Below are 24,354 nucleotides of genomic sequence, written 5' to 3' on the forward strand. Positions count from 1 at the left end.
TCGAAATGATTAAATGTATTTCCAAGTGTTGGTTAATAACCAGTTCTTAGAAGTGTGAAATCTGTAATTTACCATGCGTATTGAACCGTTATTTGCAGTCAATTGCTGGTGGTTGTAGATGAAAATGCTCAAAATATAGATTTCGTCGTTCAGTACGAAAATGTCTTATTTTCAATTTTTTGGGGTGAAGCAGATTTCCCTTATGAACAATTATTTTTATAATTTATATGTGGAGTAAGGATTTCTTTCAGTTTGGGTTTTATAAAAATCGAACCCAGTGGTCATTTTCTTTCTAGGCCACTGTGTCTACACATTACCAAATGCATTATTATTATTATTATTATTATTATTATTATTATTATTATTATTATTATTATTATTATTATTATTATAATAATAAAATGGGAGAGTATATAAAAAAATTAAATTAAGTACATTATATATGCGAAATAAGATGTCTTCTTTACGCTTTATAAAACTATGGCCATTGATGCAGCATCAACTACAATAACTCGACATTGTCATCTTGCGTCATATTTTACTCCTTTCACATACAAAATCTTCTTTTTTTTAATGATAAAATCCAATAACAAAAGCTGCCAACGATATCAACAAAATGGCGTTCACGTTCAGTGTTATCCGCCATTTCTTCTTTTCGCTGATGTCGGTCGCTTTCAAAGCTAAACGCCTTTTCTCTTCTTCTGTCATTTCCGGCACCTTGTCCATTTTCTCAATACCGCAGATCCATTTGAATGCAACTGTGTACCATTTATCATTAGAGGTTTCATCTGGAATGTGAAATCGTAAAATAAACGACATTTTCAATGATCAACAGAAATACGACGTGAAATTACAAGGGGGAAAGTGGAGGAGAAATAAGACTGCTTGTCCAGAATTCTTCTTATATTAAAAACAAAAATAAAGAAACATATGTATGATGTAGGTACACATGACGAAACGAAAATACTATATTCCAAAAATTATGTAAATTGATCAAGTAGTTTTATTTTTATAAAGAAAATCAAATTTATGGTTTAAATGATGAGAGAGACGATCTCGCAATGCCATCTTGAAAACAGTCTGAACGAAAAAGGGGAATAACTCCAAATAATTCAAACTTGCAAGATTTTAGAAAACCATTCTTAATATGGGGAGAAGAGCACTGGAAAATGCAAATTTGATTAAAAATGATTTTCTTTATAAAAATCTGTTTCAAATTTTAAGAGTATCAAGAATGGCAGGAGAATCACCAATGGAATAAGACAGACTAACCCACCACCATCACCATCACCACCGCCACCACCACCATGATCATCATCAATTGTCCCCAGTTGAACGTTTCTTTTCCATGTTTGCTTGCTTTGGGCGGCTGGATGTTTCTTTTCCATGTTGGTATGCATTGGACGGCTTTAAGAAAGTGACTTACAAACTTACTTATCTTTGGCCAGTTCTTTATTTATCCCTCTTTCAATATTTTTATTACTTCCTCCCATCTTTGGCCTTTCCCTATGAACTGAACCTGCTACTTCGACTGTTCAATATCTATCAACCCAAGAACTTTTAATGTAACCATACCATCAAAGTCTCCTGTTCTGCACACATTTCCCTATAATGTCTAGATTTATCTTCCTCTTAGGTCATCAGGACTAAGCCTGCCTTTAAGACTCACATTACACATCCATCATATCATTCTTATATAGTTTTCCTTCATGCAATGCATATCTTCAACTCTCAATGGTCCGGTTTCACTTTCATAGATATGTGTATACATGCCTGACAGACTCTTTCCTTGGTTGACAGTGGTAATGCTCTGCTGGTTAGTAATGACAGAAGGGGATGGAGTAAGTTCAGGGATCCTCTAATTTTTTCAATCACACTAGCACATGCTCCACACGATGCTCCAACGATATCACCAAGGTAGCAGAACTTTTGATAGCCTCAATAGTTTCACCATCCAAATATACCCAATATTTGAGTTCTCATCCGTTTCCATTTCTTACATACAAACTGGTTCATCATCTCTCAACTTACTAGTAATTCCATTGCACTTCTTGTGTACACAAGCATCACAAAGTATTGAATTGCATCAGACTCCCTTTCCACAAACTAAGCTGGGGAACTTTTCTTATTTTAGTGAGCTTTCTAATACTACAACCATTGATCATCACTTGAGTCTTTGTAAAATTCACTTGCAGACTTTTACTTTCCATGGCATTCTTCCGTTTCAGTTAATAAACAGGTCTTCCATTGTTTACAGCACTAAATTAACATCATACAGCATTAAAAAAAAACAGTATGAAACGCCCTTCTAATAAACAAATGAAAAGCAACAAACCTACCAGGTACCTTCAATAAGTTTCCAGACTTTTTTTTCGATGGGCATATGAAACTCTAGTCCCCTTCGAAGTAGTACACTACTCAAATGCACTTGTTTTATTGTTCAAACAACTTCTGGAAATCCTCTTGTGTGAGCATATCAATGACCCTTGCCACAGCCTCTTTTATCTCCTCAATTGTTTCATAATAACAACCTCTAAGGTTTTCTTTGAGCTTAGGAAATAACCAAAAGGTCTAGACTATAGGAAGGGTGAGGAACTGTCTTGATGCCCATCTTGGTCAAATAGTCTGATCTTCTCTGAGCATCCTTGGGACAAATTTGACAGAAATCTTCCGCATCTTCAGTTCATCACGAATAAGTTCCTGTATTGACATCAAACTGTGCACCTTTTGTCTCAACACACAAGGTCCTGTCATGATTTCTCCATTGCTTATGATCTAACACAGATTGTTCACAAACCCACCCTTGTGCCTGACACTGACTGGCAGTATGCAAGACTTCTAGACCTTTTTCTTACAACTTATCCAGAACTGTGCTCTTTATCTATGAAATTCTTTATTTGGCCAATAAACTCTGGTGTTCTGACTTCCTTGCTCCTTCCACATCTCTCATCATCCATCAGAGATTCCCTGCCTTCCTTGAATCTCTTATGTCACTCAAAAACTGATGTTCGATTCATGCAATATGGTCCAAAGGCAGTCTGAAACACTCCATACATTTCTGTGGCATTTTTTCTGAGTTTAAAACAGAATTCTGTTACATATAATTCTTCTAAAGTGCCCTCACGTCCGGATTGCATTTTTGAAATTCACCAGCTGTGACAATCGTGGTTTAGTAGGATGTATTCCAATTCCTGCTGTAGCTGTTCATTTGAACCTGAAATCATAGAAATTGATCAGTCATCTCATAGCAATAACATATTGAATTTTTAAGAGCCTGTACAATCTTAAATGCTTGTACAAAAAAGTCTAGAAGTTATTGAAGGCACTTCGCAGTATGGAACCCTGGTATACTCCTACTTTAATATTAAAGCTGTCATTAAAAATTTGATGTTAATTTTAACACGATTTTGAGCATTTTTGTACATTGCTTGAACAACTTAAACCAACAACTGATTATTATTTTTTTAATTTTTATTTTTAATTTTTATTTTATTCATAGTTGTTGTTGCTTTGCCGCATTTCGGCCAGCTCATCCTCTGGCCTTCTTCAGGTGATTAACCACGGCAGGATAGGAATGCTGAGTCTCTTAACTGTATCCCCAGTAATTACTACCTTCCATAGTTGTCATTGTCTCACCACGTTTTGGCCAACTCATCCTCTGGCCTTCTTGGGTAGAATTGAAACTTTGGGGCTCGTGGCACACTGCATAGATGCATTGCGACTCTACGGCTCCAGGTGAGCATTGTCTGAAGATAATGGTTTCAATCCTACCCAAGCAAGTCAGAGTATTAGTTTGCCAGAACGTGGTGAGACAACAACTATGGAAGGCAGTAATTACTAGAAATACAGTTACAAAACTCAACATTCCTATCCCCTCATGGTTAATCACCTGATGAAGACCAGAGGATGAGTTGGCCAAAACGTAGTGAAACAATAACAACAACAATAAAGATGAGGATAACAGTTGGCAAAGGAATGAATGTACCAACAACTGATTTTCTTCTGATTTATTCCGTGTTCACCGGACAACCTCTCTCAGCACGCTTTCAAAAACTTTTTTAAGATTCACAAAAGCAAAATACATTCATTTGCATTTATCTTAGTTATCCCATGCTGTTTTATATTTTATGTAATTTTTTTGCCCCTCTTTTTGTCTCTTCGTTGTGAACGTCACCAGACCATTACTGTCTGTGGCAATTTGCATTGGACAAAGCACATTTTTAAAATTGTCAAGAAAGCCGGGGTGGGGGGGGGGCATAGCATCACTTAATAAGACGTTTGTTGGCCGTTTCCCAATTATTTTTTATTTATTTATTTTTTTACATGGAGGTCACCTTTTATGAAGGCCCAGAAGCCACTCAGGGATAAGGGTTATTGCGTGTACAGTAATCAATGGGATAGAATCATTAGTATAAAATTATAGTTTGAGCACATTTAGAATTTTATCAGTCTGGAACCCATTTCTTTTCATTTTTTAAAGTAATTTTCTGCCCACCCCACCGATTATTTTCAATTTTCTCTTGATGACAATCATCATCCAATAGACATTCTCCTTATTTAGCCTCTGAGCCTTCAGAATTGGCCCATCAGTAAAAAAAAAAGAAAAAAAAAAGAAAAAGACTCCTCCTTTCTTGTCTGATGCAGCACCACATCAATGTTCCATAGCCATGTTAGAATCAAGTACTATGGGCAAATAGCTTCACTGCCTTGTGGGTGCCTTGGGAAAGGCAAAGGCTAAGGGAATAAACCCTGATAAAAAGTCTGGGGTCCCGATAAGCAGATGGTGAAGCACTGCAACACCTTTCCAGCAACTCTTGCAAATGTGCTGGCTCGAACTGTATTGGCTTGCCTTTTCCTTCGAATTTGTCTGCAATGCCAAGAGAAGGACCCTGGTAACTGGGCAAACTTGCCCAGGCCTTCATCTGGAGAGTCAATTCTAGCTTCAAACTGTATAGACACAGAAGATGCCGCAGCGCATCAAACTAGATGCAGAATGGCGTTGTTTAATAAGATAGAACGTTGCCATCAATAGTGAGAGTTTTAAAGTTAAAGTAGGAGTGCACTAGAATTCTGTACTGAGTTTGTTGCTTTTCATTTGTGCTTTGAAAGCAATGTACAAGGAGTTTTGTACATGTTGTCCAGAAGAGATGCTATATACTGATGATTTAGTACTTTAGCCTATAAATTCTTGATCACTTTGTACAATGGGGAAAGGAGTGGCTGGTTACTTTTAATGCATCTAAAACCAAGCTTCTATCTTTACATCATCAACGTTCTGATCCCCATCTGGCATCAATTAAAATGAATGGCTCTCGTCTTGGGGAGGCCTCAAGTTTTGACAAGCTTCTGGGCTTGACCTTTACTCCTGATCGTAAATGAAATACGTACATCAAATCTGTTGCCAAGGCTGCTGGAAAAATGGTCGGATCCTTCTATTGATCCAGTAGATATCTCACTGCTATATCTATATAAGAGCCAGGTACGTCCAAGGATGGAATACTGTTGCCACATCTGGGCCGGAGCTGCTAGAAATGACTTGTCCTGCCTTGATAGGGTTCAAAATAGACTTCGTAGCCTCGTAGGAGATGTCCTTTTCTCTTCGCTGCAGCCTCTTTCTCACAGAAGAGATGTTGCGAGTTTGTCTCTGCTTTATTGTTATTTTCATGGAAAGTGCTCGACTGAGCTTCAATCTAGGGTGCTCCTCGCCAAACTTTCACAAGAAACACTCATCTAGCTGAAAACACTATCAATAATTCCCCCACTCTTTATCTGTGCCTAAACCTAAACATAGATTCCATGATCAAAGCTTCTTTCTTAGAACTGCACGCCTGTGGAATTGTCTTCCGTTTTTTTGCTTTCCAACAGTCTATAATATGGTTGTCTTCAAGTCCAATGTGAACAAGTTTCTGGTGAACCGTTACAGTTGAGTTAACAAATTTACCGTACTTCCATTACTATCAATTACTATATTGTCCTTTTGACTACTGTACAATCTTTAACCCTTATCCTTGAGTGGCCTCTCGGCTTTGATAAGTGGTGCCGCCTATGTAAAAAAAAAAAAATTCCTCTTAGGTAATCTTCTGCTCATCCCACTCATTGTTTCTAATTCTTTCTTAGATGGCAATCATCAACCAATAGACATTCCCTTAACCCTTATCCATGAATGATTTCCAATCTTGATAAGTCATGACCCATTCATAAAAAAAGAAATTCCTCGCTAGTCTAATGAAAGCACATACCTGTTTCGTTAACAGAAGTTTTACTTTCTTGGGCACTTGAAGAGTAATCCATGGTAGTGGTTGATTCATGAGCAGATACATGTCCAGATACTGTTTTTAATTTGGTCATCTTTTTAAAGGGCATGTTCATTCCTTTGGTCCAGAATGTCATACCTTGTAGCTGATAAAAAAAAAACGGTAAAAATATAAGCAGGAAAGAAAAATCAGATGAAGAATTTGGAAACATCTATTGTAAGAGCCACAATAGATGATAATAAAAGAATTATTGAATTCGAGGCAAAACATTGAAATAAATTGGTACTCCACAGAATGTATCTATATACAGAGTGGAAATTCAAACTATATTTTATTTAAAGTAAAAAAAATAGTCACTAAGAATAAGGAAAGAACATGGCTGCTACATCACCAATATGACCATCTTCACAACTAAACGTTACGAAGAACTTCAGAGACAAGCAGCTGTTTCTGTGAACAAATAAAACAATTGATAGTCGATGGGGATCAAAGAGTCCTTTCCAATGCTATGCAAGAATGAATCTGTATTTAAAGTTGAAATAAAAACTTATTTAAGATAAAAAAAAGAATTTTTCTTGTTTTAATTAATAGAAGTGAATGGCAAAGATACGTTAAAAGAACTAAACGTACAGAAGAATACAAAACAACTTTCCACACAGGGGTAAAGCATTCCCCACTTGCAACCAACATTTGTGACCTGCGTTAAGAGGCTATGCGACAACTGAGTATTTAGTTCTTTCTCAACGCAAGAACTGTGGCACTAGAGTCGGAAAGTAGGATTGAAAATGTCAGTGCTCCAAAGTAGGAGCACTCTGAATGCTGTGCAGCCTCATCGGTATTCCTGGCAGAGCGCTTTTTTATTTAGAAATAAACTAACCCCTTCTCAAAGAGAGAAGGTAAAGCCTGGGAGGATGAACGTCCTAGAACTGCACGGAACCAGCAATCAACAGGGACAAAATCATTACAGGAATGGTCTAATCTCTGTTGATTCTGGAATCCAATGGCTAAAAAGCCGGGGCAAATCATGACCAATTAATTATACAATTGTACTTCATGGGGTTTCATTATTCTGTTTTTATTTCATGGAAATCGCTCCAGACAAAGCATGAAGCCACAAGAACGAGATATAATTATACCCCCACTCCAAATAGAAGATGCCTAATAACATTAGCTTTGAAAAGATAAGAGGAAAACAGTCAGCAGTAAGAGAGTTTCACAAGCTTGCAGTTTCCATGTGGTAGAGACATCTCCAGAGAAGATTCAAAATATCCTTATATGGGCTTCCAAGTAGCACTTACAGAACCACATTCATATTTGCCCTCTATCACCCTCACAACAGCAGAGTTACTATCACTGAGAGTATCTCTAAGAAAATCGACTACATAGTCCATTCAAGCAAGACAGATGATGACAGGCGGTCCTGTGATTATTTCTCCATTGCTTATGATCTAACACAAATTGTTCACAAACCCGCCCGTGTACCCGACACTGACTGGCAGTATGCAAGTCTTTTCGACCTTTTTCTTACAACTTATCCTGAACTGTGCTCATTCTCTGCCCCTACTGGAATCTTCTGACCACTCGGTTGTCTCAGTTAAGTCCTACATCATCCAATATATCAATACTCTATGGCTAACTGGGAAAGCATCCAAACATTTATATCAGATTCCATGTTTAAAAAGAACATGCCCTTCTCTAGTATCAGACCTTACTGAATCATTAACTATTGGTATAGACTGCTTAATACTCTGCAAGCAATTCCAGCAAAAACCTAACAGCCAACTGCGGTTCATTTCTGAATGTGCTGCTGTCATTGCACACAGAAACCACTATTTCCGTTGCGTTCAACGTAATAGATGTACTGCAACTAAAGTCAACCACTGTAAAAGAGTAGTAAAGAACACAAAAGAGTTCTATGCTCAATCTGTCAAAATTAAAGTGGCTGAGCAGCGACTTGGTTCTGATGAATTTTGGCAAATAACAAACAGGGTCCTGAATAGAAACGTGTCCTCTATCCCTACCATCATCAATGAACCTGAAGTAATTTCGTCAGCATCTGACAAAGCAAAACTCTTTGCAGCAAATTCTACCCTTTTGTTACTAGGGCTGCCTATCCATATTTTCTCCTGTGACTGATAACACACTATGTGACGCACAAATACCTGTGTGTGATATTGCCAAGCTTATCAAAAATCTTGATCCCAATAAAGCAGCCGGCCCAGATGGCATTCCAATCCTAGTGCTCAAAAAGCTTCAATTAGAACTAACTCCCATACTTACAAAGCTGTTTAAACATTGCCATAAGGAAAAATGCTTCCCAGCACCTTCGACAACTTTACCAGTCTACCTCATATTTAAAAATTCTGGGGATTGGTCATCTGCCTCTCAATACAGACCAATCAGTCTCCTGCGCATCATGAGTAAGTTGCTGGAATCTGTGATACACAGAGAAGTGGTCAACCACATCAACAAAAATAATCTACGCAGGGACATGCAATATGGTTTCCATTCTACAAGATCTACAGTTGATGTACTAACTGTTTTATCACATAGAATTAGTGAATCTCTTGACAGGAGCTTCGTTTCCAGAGCAATAGCTCTTGACATATCAAAGGCTTTTGATAGAATATGGCATAAAGATCTGCTTCACAAGATTTCCAGCTGTTAAACAGCTGGAAATGTCCTCTCAATTATTAAATCTTTACTCTGATAGGTAAATAACTGTAATAATCGATGGGCAGAAATCAGAAACTCATAGTATCAGCAATGGTGTTTTTCAGGGTTCCGTCACTAATTTTTTGAATTGCAATATAATCCATTCACATTTCAGATCCCAAATTCTTCATTTGAACCTTATGAAATACAACTTCATTAATTGATTAATTATTTCATTTTTTTTTTTTACTTTCACTTTATTTCTGTTTAGCTCTATTGAAAAAAGGTTTTTAGTTCACAATTTCTTATATATATATATATATATATATATATATATATATATATATATATATATATATATATATATATATATACGTATTCAAATTTTTTATATTCAGTGATACATTATTTACTAATATGTATCCTCTGATGAACAGAAAAAATAATGCTCGCATTAAAGTAAAATGCATAAAATACTGTTTTAATGAGGATAATAATATATATATATATATATATATATATATATATATATGTGAGTGTGTGGGGGTGTTTGTTGTGTATATATATATATGAATGTATATATGTAATTGTATGTATTTATATATATGTATGTATGTATGTATGTTTGGGGAAGAGAGGGCTCCCGTAAGCCGTGGTGAAGGCAACCTTTCTAGGAGACGCAAATCTCTGATTTAAAAAACCATAAAGCAGGAGACCAGTACCCGCATTAAGCTGGTCTGCAGTTTAACCTGTTGCTGGCTATCTTGCTCTTGCTTGTTGCTGGATCTTAACATTTTGAACCGAGAGAGAGACTTAGCTGTCGTACAAAGCTAAAACTCTGTAACATTATCTTTATATAGATACTTCCTCAGGCATTTGGGCTCATGGACTTTAAGTGTCTGAGGGGGTGGCACTCGTCTGACAAGACGTTGCAATCATCATGTATGTATGTACATGTGTATGTATTTCACTTATCATTAATCATTTGCTTCGTTTAATAACTCCCGCTGATAATTTAATTCTTAAGTAATAACTTGTATATTTCTTTTTTTTTTGCTTTAAATTTTGGCGCCTTTTTAATGTCATCTTATCTGGGTCATTTTGACATTGGCTTTTCTATTCTAATAATTAACTCAATCTCTATTCATTTTTTTTCTTCTTCTTCTTTACTCATTCTCCCAAAATTAGCCCAGCCTTGACAGTTGTTTTGAATTCTTTTTCCTACGCACATCTTTTCCTTGCCCCCATTTGTGAATCATTCTACAGATTTCTGTCTTTTGGATTACTTTGGACCATCTTCCAATTTCGTGATTCCCTTGGATTTTACTTGTGGAAATGGAAACTTAACCAACTTTTTTTTTATTTTGATTTTTGGATTTTACCGTTATTGGATATTTTACCCCCGTCACCAGATTATTCATTCTCATGAAATCACCCTTTTCTTCACCCTATCCCCTCTCCTTCACTATTTGTTACCAAGTAAGATCTATGACTTACTTGTAGTTTTATCAAATACTTTTGCAAGCAAAATCCGATCCCGCATTTTGCTAAATCCTACCCTCTGATGAGAAGGAATTTCTTCAAAACTCCGCGGATTAAGGACTACCACTTATTTTGTGCTTCCTTTTTATTTAAAATTAAATATGTTTTTTACTCTTTTTCAAAATGTTTTTTAACATGTTTTATTAACTACTTGTTCTTATATATATATATATATATATATATATATATATATATATATATATATATATATATATATATATATATATATATATATATATATATATATATAATAAGAATTACAGCTAAATTTACCAAAATGATCCAAGATGGTAAAACTAAAGTAAATTATAAATATTAAAGAATTAATATTTATAAAGTAATCTCAACCAGATGTAAAAGCTTGATAAAACGAAATAGGAGATAGAGTTTATAATAAAAACAAGTAGTTAATAAAACATGTTAAAAAAACACTTGGAAAAAGAGTTAAAAACATATTTAATTTTAAAAAAGAAACACTAAATTCTAAATTGGATTCTGCATCTTTGGATTTTACTGTCTTTGGAAATTTTACCCTTCACCAGACTATTCATTCACGTGAAATCACTTTTTTATTCACCCTACTCCCTCTGCTTCACATTTTGTTATCAGGTAAGACTTATTACTTACTTGTAGTTTCATTTAATACTTTTGCAAGCAAAATCCGATCCCGCATTTTGCTAAATCCTACCCTCTGATGACTATCCATTTATGTAGTGTTTCCTTTTTAAAATTAAATATGTTTTTAACTGTTTTTGAACGTGTTTTTTAACATGTTTTATTAACTACTTGTTCTTATATATATATATATATATATATATATATATATATATATATATATATATATATATATATAGTGTTATAATGGAATAAATCCAGAGGAAATCCGGGTATGAGAGCTCAATGTGGTAAACAGAGCAATAAGATAAAAATTATAACACAGAAATTACATAATTGTCGATGCAATAATTTATTTCAACCTTATGGTATTTTCAAGCATCTAAATCAGACAATTACATTTTTGATACTGAAAAAAAGAAAAGAAGATTATTTTTATATTATATTATATATATATATATATATATATATATATATATATATATATATATATATATATATATATATATATATATATATATATAATTCTATTTATTCACATAAAATGTTATAAGGAGATATAATATTCTATGCATCGATTTTTAGTATTTACTTCAACAGTGCTTAATTCTTGAGTATAGCTAGGTAGTTAGCTATGAAAAAATATATAGCAATTAAGCTACACAGAGACTTCAAAGTTTCATTTGTACCGGGAACCGTTAAGCTAAAATGTAATTTAGTCTGACGACTTTCTACAGAAGCCTCTGTGTAATCAAATATCTTTTCATAGCTTAATATATATATATATATATATATTAAGCTATGAAAAGCCTCTGTGTAATCAAATATCTTTTCATAGCTTAATATATATATATATATATATATATATATATTATTTTATTCAATTTAGGCAAACAAAATTACCATTAGCCGTATGTGCATGTGTATGCATGTGTCTGTGCACAGAAATATGATGTCACAAACTCCTATTACAAAGTGTTTTCTAGATAAACTAACAATAACCAATATATATTCTGAAACTACATTAACCATAGAACTTAGATAAGTATATTTTTCGTTTGAACAAAGGTGATACCAATAATATTGTGGGGTCTGCGATCAAACTAACTTATAATAATTAAATTTAAATTTCTAAATATTATTTAAGAGAATAATCTGTTAAAAAAAATGCAAAACAAAAACTGAAATTAAAATAAATCTCCTGGACAACGCTAGGTAAATGCAAGTCGTATATATACTTACTTCAGAAGTGTCCTTCGGTTTTGTCAAAATGCTGATTATAATGGTCCCAATTATTGTGATAACAAAAAGAATTATTCCAAAATGTAAGTAATGCACATTTGCAATAATAGCTGGACGTGGGTCATCCTCGCCACATGGAGCATTTGGATAAGAAAATTCCCAGATGAAACGAATCATACCAACAACCAAGCCAAGCATTAGACCAAAAAATGCACCCTGAAAAAAAAAATAATTAAAGAAAAAGACAATCATTTTAATAATTTTATAATAAATAATTGAGAGTAATCTCCCTTATTTCTGCAGAGTTCGTAAAGATTTTCAATGTCCACTTTCAAGAACTTTTCAAGGCTTTTCAAAGTTTTTCAAGGCCTTCTCCAGACAAAATCCAAGCTTTCAAAGTAAAATTTGATATATTAGCAATGATATAATAAACCAAAAAACTTAATAATTAATAACAAGAGAAACCATTTTCATTTATCTCTTTATTTCATGAAGTAATTTTAAAAGTCACACAGTTATTAATGATCTAAAAACAACATGGTCTCTGAAAGAAATAAACATTATACCAGTCGTGACAGGAGCAACTGGCCTAATAAAAAAGAACCTTCAAATATACTTAGAAGCAATCCCTGGAAAACCAAGCTGTAAGGAAATACAGATAGCAGCCATAAAGGCAACAGTGTCTATTCTTAAAAGAGCCCTCGAATATAAATTTAAACTATAGTAGAATCAAGTGGAAGAAAAAAGTGGAAGGAGCCCCTTGATCTCTTCAAACTAACAGAAGTAAAATTTTAAAAAAATTTTACAACAAAACTGGTCAACTATTTACAGCTTTCGTTCATTTTGTATTTAGTGTCAGCCATGTGTGATTTCAAGGCACTTTCACTCATTTTGATCAAAACTCATTTCTTTTGACATACACAACAATATGCCTGTTGACAAGCACATTTGCATTCCCTGATCTACTTATAATTGACCAATCAAGCGTGATTAAATGTTATTTTCTCCATTGTAGACTGGTCTATGTTGTGTTTGTTATACTTTAAAATTTTTGATTTCCAGTATTGGGGATACAAGAGTTACGTCCCTTTATCAACAAACTACCCAATGTTATTATATGAAAAACATCAGATAGTTTTGTATCCATAATAATATAATGCAATTTCAAAACAATGTATTTCGATTTTATTTTAAATATTTAAAAACTATTTTAATAGTATTTTTATTAATACTTAAAAAGAATTTAAGAATATTTATTTCAATTTTATTTTTAATATTTTGATACAAATTTTTACTGGAATACGATTTCCAAGGCCTTTTCAAGACATTTTTCATATTCTCAAGGTTTTTTTTCAAGGTAATAATAAAAATAAGGCATTTTCAAGGCAAAAGTAAAAATTCAAGAACTTTTCAAGCCTATGTAAACCCTGACTGATTGCCTCCCCTTTGCAGAACTCGTCTGTAAGTACTACCACTGTAAAAGTTTGTATTAAATAAAACTTACTCTTTACTTGCTCTGCTGTTCTTGTTCTTATCAATGGCTCTCAAACTTTAAGCAATCCATGTAATAAGATGGGGAGAAAGGCAAATTAGGACGATGGAGTCTCGACTCGAAACAACATCATAGAAAAAACAATCTATTACTAATGGAGATTTTGTATTTGTTTGTCTGAAGCCAAAACTATGCTACTATATTTATTGATTATATTCAATTATACTATTTTTAATGATCAATTTAGTTTACTATACTATTTCACACTAAAGTACTAACTTTCAATGTTGAATTCAGGGAGCGATAGTGCAGTATGTATTGTATAATACCGTTCTCCCACACATTACCTCCTCCTTTCGAGTCTAGTGTAGTAAATCTGGTCTGTTATCATTGATACTCTCCTTCCAGCATTGCCTTCTTCTTTGAGGAGTAATGTAATATATGTTCACCATCCTCCTAGGCATAATCTTCTTCTTTTAGGAATGTAGTATCTGCTCAGTGATCATTATACCATTCTCCAGGTATTACCTTCTCCCTTTTTGGTGAATGAGAATTAGTGTACTATCTGTTCAGTTATTACAAGTTCATATTCTGAGGCATTACCTCTTCCTTTGAGGGGTAGTGTAGTATATGTTGGTTTATTATGATACCATCCAGACATTTCGTGCTCCTTTAGGAGAGCAGTTTAGTATATGTTCGTTTGTTAAGATGCTTTATAGACTAGCAATATATATATATATATATATATATATATATATATATATATATAATAATGCAAAATCCGATCCTGCATTTTGCTAATTCCTGCCCTCTGATGAGAAGGAGAGTATTTCTTCGAAACTCCACGGATTAAGGACTATCCACTTATCTTGTGTTTTCTTTTTTTTAAAATTAAATATGTTTTTAACTCTTTTTCAAGATGTCTTTTAACATGTTTTATTAATCATTTGTTCATATATATATATATATATATATATATATATATATATATATATATATATATATATATATATATATACTCCTACCAGTCACATTTTCTTACTGATATCTTTTTTTAAATGAAACAGATTATTCAATGGAGAAATTTGGAAATCATAACATTCTTTTATATTACATCATTTCTAAAGTGAGTTGGTAACTTCAGATTGAAAATATTGTATCAAAAATTAAAAAAAAAAAAAAAGACAATTACTTTTACTTACTCTTTTTCACCCCAAATTGCGATTTGTAACGTAACTATTATTTGGGATCATGTCTGTGGGGAGTTGAACAACGAGTTAGCTATTCACATTACATTTAAACTTCTGCATATCAGTACAGTCAAGAAAGCAGGAAACAGGGAGGGGATTTCAATGTCTATCAGTCAGAATTTAGAAACTATTAGCTTTCCAGCATCTTGGAGTTAGATTTTGTTGAGTAAGTTGGAAGCATGTATACTAAGGAAGCAACAGTGTTCATCAGAGCACAAGTAATTGGTGTGGCGTAGTCTGATTGATGCAACAAACACACGCCCACACACATGCAAACACATACACAAACATCAACACACACACACATGCACGCACACAAACAAATAAACACATGTACACATACACACACAGACACTCACATGTATGCACGCACACACACACACACACACACACACACACACACACACACACACATACAAACACATGCACACATACACACACTCACACGCATACACACAAACACATGCACACATATACACACACGCATGCACGCACACACACACAAAACACACATGCATGCACTCACACACACGTACAAACAAACACGTTCACATAAACACAAAAACACACACACATGCAAACATGAAAACAGTAACCCTCATCCCAGACTCTCTCCCTCTCTCTCTCTTCTGTCTCTCTCTCTCTCTCTCTCTCTAGAGAGAGAGAGAGAGAGAGAGAGAGAGAGAGAGAGAGAGAGAGAGAGAGAGATAAAGGCCCGATGGACGACCTCTTGTGTGAGCATATCAATCACAGCATCATATATATATATATATATATATATATATATATATATATATATATATATATATATGTATATATATATATATATATACATATACTAGCATGGGTGCCCGGCGTTGCCCGGCGTTGCCCAGCGTTGCCCGGCGTTGCCCGGCGTTGCCCAGCGTTGCCCGGCGTTGCCCGGGTATTTGGAGGTGGATGTTGAGCAAAAAAAAAAAAAAGAACGGTCAATTTTTTAAAACTTTTACCCCTACTATGACCCCCTTAACATTTATTGTTTTGGGCTCAAATCAAGTTATTAAGCTAGATCCATGTCCAAGGAACCTATATCTAAAATTTCAAGTGTTTAGACCCAAAATTGTCGGAGGAGTTTGGTAGAGTTGAACTTTGACTCCTTAACAGCCAAATTTCTGGCCGAAACCCAATCATGTCAATTTTCCCAAATCTCAGTATCCCGTATATCAAATTTCGAGTCTGTAGACTAAAAATTGACAGTTATTGCGAAGGGAAATGTACAACAGACAAACAGACAGACAGACACACAGATACACAGGCACACAGACACGTTGACTTTTATAGATATAGATATATATATACACACACAGGCGGCAAAAAGAAAGTCCGCACTTTTAATTTTTTTCAAAAACTGCAAATTTAAGCTAAATTCAATGTAACTGTTTAAACAAACTATACCTCATTTGATTCGCATTTTATTCTTCTATGATTTTACCTGTTCATATTTGACTTTTAATTGAAGCATTATAGTGTTCACGTCAATTTAAAAAATAACTTCAAATTGAGGAGGCAAAAATAAAGTCTGAACAATGAAAGATTGTTATTTAAATGTAACTTTAGGACATTAATGCAATGCAAATACAACAGGAACACAATGAACTAGTTAATATTTAGTAGCATAGCCCTGCTGCAATTTGACAGCATGCAATCTTTTGAGAATTCCTTGAATTAGACTGCAGCAATACTCCGGGTAAAGGGCATCCCACTTTTTAACATTTTTTTTTCAAAGTTCTTCCAAATTTGAAATTTTATCATGGCGTAGTTGTTGCTTGATGTAATGCCATATGTTTTCGATAGGATTGCGGTCTGGCCAATCCAAACACAGAATATCATGCTCTTTCAGGAACCTCTTAACATTGCCAGCTGTGTGAATGAAAGCATTATCCTGGATGAAGATGGGATTATCATCCAAATTCTGACCAAAGTAGTGTAGAAAATGCTCAGTCAACATATTAATGTACTTGGTCAAATTAATTTGCTCATGCAAGTGAACTATAGGCCCTGGACCATTGGTACTAATAATGCCCCACACCAAAACTTAACCTCCATCACCTTGCAGTGTTGAAAATGAGCACCTAGGATTAAATTCTTCATCTTTTCTCCGACGGACGTACTGCCTACTATCACTGCCTAACCTATTGAACTTGCTTTTGTTGCTAAAAAGCACTTTTGACCAATATGAAGAGTCATGATCTTCATTGCATCTGATGAAGTCCAGATGACACTTTCTGTTCTTTACAGAAATCATTGGCTTGCGTCTTACAACATATCCTCACAAATCAAATTCCTTTAATCTGTTCTTGATACTTTTTAACAAAATTGCACTGTTGTTGGATTTAGGTAACCGTTTCAAATCTGTTTCTCAGGCTGCAGCATTGATAGCATTGTCTTCCCTGTTAGAAGTAACTCTAGTACGACGAGATTTAGGGGCATTACGAACACTGCCAGTGTTTTGGTGCTTTTGCACAGTCTTTCGTACTGTTTTCTCATCACATTTCAATCTGCGGCCGATTTCTTGATTGGATAAACCAGAAAGGTGGAGATTAATGAGCTCCTGATGATCACTAAGAGAAATTTGTGGCATATGGACTGAATGTTACGTTGTATAACCTGGAACAACAACAATTACGATTAGAGATGCTTTGTTGCCTGTTGGTGGATATTTTAAACTGATTTAGGGGCGATAATTTAAGCTGGTTTGAAGCGAATTTGTTGCTGTGGACTTTCTTTTTGTCTCCTCAATTTGAAGTTATTTTTTTAAATTGACGTGAACATTAGAATATTTCAATTAAAAGTCAAATATGAACAGGTAAAAGTATAGAAGAATAAAAGGCCAATCAAATGAGGTATGGTTTGTTTAAACAGTTACATTAAATTAAGCTTAAATTTGCAGTTTTTGAAAAAATTACAAGTGTGGACTTTCTTTTTGCCGGCACTGTATATATAATCTTTATAAATAATACATTAGATGTTCAAGGTGTCTTCAATAAATTTTCAGACCTTTTTTTGTACAAACATTTAAAATTGTTGTAGACTTTTGAAAATTCAATATGCTATTGCTATACACTTTATAAGATGACTGACCAATTTTTATGACTCCAGGTTCAAATGAACAGCCACAGCAGGAATTCGAATACACCCTACTAAAGCCAGATTGTCACAGCTGGTGAATTTTAAAAATGTAATATGCACGTGAGAATGATATGCAATAAAATTCTGTTTTAAACTTTGAAAAAAAAAGTGTCACAGAAATGCATGGAATGCTTCAGACTGCTTTTGAATCATGTTGCATGAATTCAGCATCAGTTTTTGAGTGGCATAAGAGATTCAAGAAAGGTAGGGAGACTGTGAGAGATGATGAGAAGTGTGGAAGGAGTAAGGAAGTCAGAACACCAGAGCTGGTCGGCCAAATAAATAATTTCATGGATAAGGGCCGTAATGTGTCTATAGAGACATTAACTGCATAATTTGATGTCAGTGTGCAAACTGTACTCAAAATTATTTGCATGAAGATTTGCATGAGTGCACCAGTCCACAACTCCTTATCACAGACTATTTAACAAAGATGGGCATCAAGACAGTTCCTCACCCTCCCTATAGTCCACACTTTGCTCCCTACGATTTTTGGTTATTCGCTAAGCTCAAGGAAAACCTTAGAAGCTGTCGTTATGAGACAATTGAGGAGATGAAAAAGGGTGTAATGAGGATCATTGATACGCTTACACAAGAGGTCTTCCATTGGGCCTTCCAGAAGTTGTAGAAACCGTACAACAAGTGCATTGCAGCCAGAGGAGATTACTTTGAAGGGGACTAGAGTTTCATGTGTGTACTATCAATAAAAGTGCCCATACAAAATAGTCTGGAAACTTATTGAAGGCACCGTATATATGTGTGTGTCTGTCTATCTTTATGTAAATATTTAACTGATAAATTCTAAAATTATTGGGTACATAAAACTGAAATTAACAGGAAATAGTAATCATACACTAAGAATGGTTTATAACGAGTAAAATTCATTGTTTGAACGGATGAATAACGCGTACAGAAATATGTCAGCAAGTTGAAAAGCAAAATGTTTATTTCAACCTCCTGACATATTAGTTTGCGCATGCGTTAAACTAATCGTAGCTAAAGTTGGTTTCATCTTAAAACTTTGTTCTCTATCTGTCGCGTTAGCTCAAACGTTAGGGAACAGGGCTGAAGCGCTAAAAGAATGAACGTGGCTGGGATAATAAATGTTTCAGTTTCGATTCTGGCAGATGAGCCATTTTTTTTCTTCAACTTTTGAAATCACAACTATATATTGGGTGTAATATAATAATCAATAGAGAATTGGCTTTGTAAAAATAAATACGAAATCTTCCTGAATTAAAATATATTTAAGCGTATTTTATGACTGGCAATATCAGCCCCCCCCCCTGTTAGTTCAAAATAAATTTTTATAGGGCCAATAACATTGTGCTACAATAACAAAAAATTAAAAAAGTCACAAGCAAAGTTTATATACTAAATATGTATATGTTTTCTACTTTATTCATTAAAAAAATAATTACCTGTTCTGTGGTTCTGTGCCAGAAAACAGCCAAAATAAATATGGCGCATACCGGTGGTGCCAAGTAACTGGTTACAGCTTGAATATAGTGGAACATCGTAGGAATATTTTGGATTATCGGAATCCAGACAACACTGATTGCGACCAAACAAATAACGACAAGTCTTTGAAGAGAAAAAATCCATAAATTATGTTGAGTCATATGTGGTTATAGAAAAGTAAGTATATAAATAAATAATTATAGGAACGTCAGAATATAAGTAAATAGTTCTAGGAAATTAAGTATGTACAGGATGGAACGATAAAATTGTTGCTCTAGAAAAGATGACATGATTCCATTTCCGTTTGATGAAAATATTTTTTTTGTTGCAGACCGTCTACTAATTAACCAGTTGTGTACAAATCTCAAGAGTGATAGAAGCCTTCTATCATGTCTGAAAGTGAGACAATGTTCAATGAGTGAGATCAGAGATGCACCACTGTACAGCTCATACTCTCTACCGATCCCAGTTATGACAACAGGACCATTGCCAGCAGCTTCAAATTGCCATGAATAACAGGATGTGCCCAGGCTGATGAAAACAGTTTCCAGACACGGTTATGGTCTTTGGTGTGGTTTCATCATGCCACCTCACATCTTTGAAGTCGGTTTGAAAGTCAACGCCAAAGTGTACCTGGATGTGCTGAAAAGTGTGGTGATCCCCTGGTGCACTCAGGTGGCCACTGGCAGACCCTGGGTGTGGCAGTAGGACTCTGAGCCAGTCCACAAGTCCAAAGAGAGCCAGGCTTGGTTTCAGAAGGAGTGCTACGACTTTGTACCTTTTTCTCACTGCCAACACCTTCTCCTCTGACCTGAACCTGCTGGACTACTTCACTTCGTCATATATCGAGAACATCACCAACATGACCTCCCACAACACCAAAGCCAGCCTGATCGCCACCATCTGGTGAGTATTTGCCAAGCTCCCACTGATGTTTGTGGAAAAAGTATGCCCCCAGTTCTGGACCTGTATTGAGGCAGTGATTGAGGCTGAATGCAGCTACATTGAATAGATGTCAGCTCTACTCCATAATTAAGTTACCTGAATTGATTTTTTCAATAAAAGTTTTAAAATAAAGCTGTGGTGTTGTTTTCTTTAGGGCGACACTTTTATCGTTCCACCCTGTAAGTAAATAATTATGGGAAAGTAAATATATAAGTAAATAATTATAGAAAAGTAAGTATATAAATAAATAATTATAGGAAACTACGTACATAATTAGAAAATTTATAGGAAATCATCGCATGAATAAATACAATAACAGTATAGCAGTATAATAACAGAAAAAAAACAATAATGAGCAAAAAAAAAACAAATATGTATAAATATGTATTAGTGTTTCTATTTACTTGCCTCCCCACGAGGGCAGAGTTAGACACGAGGTTGGTTTTTAATATGGGGAAATCCAATTGTTTCAAACAGGGCAGTATAGCTGGATATAAAAATAAAAATTGCCTCAGTCGAGAAGAATTTCTTTTTCACTGAACAAAGACAGAAAAGATAAACTTCAACATCAGAACAAATACTACACTTTGCTCCTAGTTCACTAAAGAGTAGAACTAAATAAAATATATTAATCTACAAGAAGTGACCATAACAACAACTAGAGAAGTTTAGAAAAACCTAGGAAAAAAAAAAAAAAAATTGAGAAATTGGAATCAAAGGGAGGATTCATGCCATATATTGAATGATACTGCTGAAAATAGCTGAAATATTCTCTTGAGTGACGAAGACAATACACATAGCCAGGTAACACTGACTAAAGGTTCAGACAAGAGTGATCTTTCTTCTCTTAACAGAGTACAACATCGATTTCCTTAAGGCTGGTGTCACCCATTTGTTTTTAGAGGTTGGAGGTATACCTACTATTGTTTGTACTTGCTAGGAGTTCTCACACAGGTTATCATCAGAGATCGGTCACTGACAACAACTGGTGGTATTCCCTATAGTCTGGATGACAAGTCTCCCCAGATTCATAGCACTCTCCACTTCTTTCATTAACTTTTGCAAATGAATTTGCATTATTGCAACAGCCGCTTGCTTTTGATTTCTCGCTGTCAACAACCATTGGCATTTGGGTGGCAACAAGCCTCGCCAAGGTCTCAGTCCTCTTTGTATTCATCCAGTAAAGGTCTGGTTACTGTTTTCTTTTCTTGGTCTTTCCATCTGACCTTCATGACTATTTGGTATGGTGCTAGTTGATGCTGACATTACAATTTTTTTGGAGGGTGGGGGTGGGGGGGGTGGATTAGTTAACTTATGATTTTGCAGTTTAAATTTTCATTACAATTATAACCACTCACACACATGGGCCATCATCAGCGATCATTCAATAACCTGTGGTATTCCCTGGTGTCTGAGTGACAACTCGTCTCCCAGTTTTTCAGTGCTCTCCACCTATCTTAGATGGTTTCACATTAACACAACAGCTGCTTACCTTTTACCTTTTGCTGGCAACAGCAAATGGTATTTCCTGGCAAAATCTCTCCTCAAGATGCCAGTGCTCTCAAAATTTTTCAAGTGGAGGTCTGGTTAGTGCTCTCCCTCCTCAGTTCTTCCAGACCTTTCACTTTTTGGTATGACACTATCCAATGTAGAGACCACCATTTTTTTTAGGGGAGTGGGTGTAGTTAACATTTTGCAGTTTTGGTTTTCTTAATTCCTCGTACTCATACTCTTTTTTTTTTTTTTATTCCAGCATTCAAGTTATTGGTTGGTGTTTGCAGGGATGCATGATGGGGGTGTAGAGCATGTACATCTGCAGCTTCGGTGTTCTTCATTCCCTGTAACGCTTCTTCGTTATATTGTTTTATTCTCCACATTCAAGGGTTTTCCTTAATATTTCAGCCATTTTCCTTATCGTTAGGTGTTGTATTTTTGCAGCCATTCCTCTGATTTCAATTTCTGCCATTCTTTTTCCAGGTTTTTCGGAATTGTTCCTAGTGCTCCTACTATTATCGGTACTATTTTGATTTTCTTCATCATCAAATTCCCTTTTAACTCTCTGGCTAGCTCTGTGTATTTGCTTCGTTTCTCCTTTTCTTTCATACTCACCCTGTGGTCAGCTGGGACAGTAAAGTCTACGATTTGACAGGATTTCTCTTTCTTGTTAATTATTACGACATCTGGTCTTCTTGCTTGGATGGGTTTGTCCGTCCGTATGTCTATGTCCCATAGGATTTTGTGGTTCTTGTTTTCAAGTGCTGTTGCGGGTTTATGCTTGTACCATTTATCTGCACTTTCATTTCTGTTGCTCTAATGGTGTCTGCTTCCAGAATTCACAAGTATTTATAGTTGTCTTGTTCCCCTAGTGCCATCATTTCTGTTTGGTTGGGTAGTTCCATGCCTTCTGTCGTTTCTAGTTTTCCCTTTTTTATAACTAGTTGTGTGCATTTGGATATCTTGGCTGAAGATTCTGGTAGTGTTAATTAGTGTCTCTAGCTCCTTTTCGGTCCTTGCAAAAAGTTTCAGATCGTCCATGTACATCAGGTGGTTCATTTTTTCCTCTGTATTGGAGAACTTGTATTCGGCTTGGCACTTTCTCAGAATACTGTTCAAGGGCATCATGGCTATGATGAACAGTAATGGTGATAATGAGTCTCCTTAGAAGATGCCTCTTTGTATGCTAATTTCTGTTATGTGCTGTCCATCAGCTGTCAATTCCAGTTTCCACGTTTTCATTGCATTTTCTATTACATTGGTGATCCTCCATTTGTATTTTATACATTTTTAGGCATTCTATTATTCATGCTTGGGGGATCCTGTCGTACGCTTTTTTGTAGTCGATCCATGTCATGGCTAAATTTTTCCTCTTCCTTTTTACCTCCTTTAGAATCTTTTGATCAACATATAGCAGATCATGTGTTCCTCTTTTCCCTTTTTAGCATCCTTTCTGTTCCTCGGGATGAGTCCACGGTTATTCAGTAAGTGGTAGATTTGTTCCCTCAGTTGTGCTGTCAGTATATTCCACATAGTTGGTAAGCACGTGATTGGCCTATAGTTGTTAGGGACGGTTCCTTTCTCCGTGTCCTTCTGTAGCAGTGTGGTTCTACCTTTGTCATCCAGTCTGGCACGTTTGCTTCCTGTATACAACTTCTCAGGTTTTGGGCTAGCCTTTCGTGTAAGGTTGTGAATTTTTTGAACCAGTATGCATGTATCCCGTCGTGCCCTGGTGCTTTCCAGTTTGCCATTTTTCCTATGGTTTTCTTTAGGGTTTCCTTGCTGATTTCATTCACTGTTCCTTCTTCGATTTGTTGTAATTCTTCTTTCATGTCTTTCAGCTATTCGGCATTACTATTGTGTTCTCATCGCTCTTCCCATATGTTACCCCAGTAGAGTTTTGTGTCCGTCGGATTTGGTTGTTCTGTTTTTGTTTTTCCTCCGTTCACATTTTGGTAGAATTGGCGTTCATTGGTTTCAAATGTTCTGTTTTGTTTGCATTGTTCAGATTTATATCTATATTGTCTCAATTTCGCTTCTTTTGCTTTTATTTTTTTTGTCCAGTTCTTCATGTTTCTTGTTTAGCCTCTCCCTGCCAGTTACATTTCTAATATTCCGTTTCCTCCACATTGCTTTCTTCCTGTTGATCATTTTGGTTTCTTTTTTATGTTTCTGTATTTGGGTTTCTAGTCTTATTTCCCATCCAGGTTTTGTCGGTCCGCTTGTTCCCGGTTGT

The 24,354-nt window shown here is 35.2% G+C and overlaps 1 protein-coding gene across 1 annotated transcript in view; it reads right to left on the minus strand.

The window, feature by feature from the left end:
• Window positions 1–439: 439 nt before the first annotated feature.
• The window catches only part of LOC145268168 (sodium/glucose cotransporter 4-like), a 141,715-nt gene continuing 117,800 nt past the window's right edge, over window positions 440–24,354 (minus strand). The window contains exons 11-14 of the mRNA XM_080123379.1: window positions 19,640–19,802; window positions 12,309–12,524; window positions 6,240–6,399; window positions 440–788 (exon numbers count right to left, since the gene is read on the minus strand). Coding sequence (XP_079979505.1) covers window positions 571–788; window positions 6,240–6,399; window positions 12,309–12,524; window positions 19,640–19,802 — 757 coding nt within the window. The 3' untranslated portion in view covers window positions 440–570. The remainder of the gene's footprint in view (window positions 789–6,239; window positions 6,400–12,308; window positions 12,525–19,639; window positions 19,803–24,354) is intronic.

The sequence above is a fragment of the Euprymna scolopes genome, chromosome 43 (assembly GCF_053919585.1).
Source record: "Euprymna scolopes isolate OS-2025 chromosome 43, ASM5391958v1, whole genome shotgun sequence".
Taxonomy (NCBI): Eukaryota; Metazoa; Mollusca; class Cephalopoda; order Sepiida; family Sepiolidae; genus Euprymna; species Euprymna scolopes.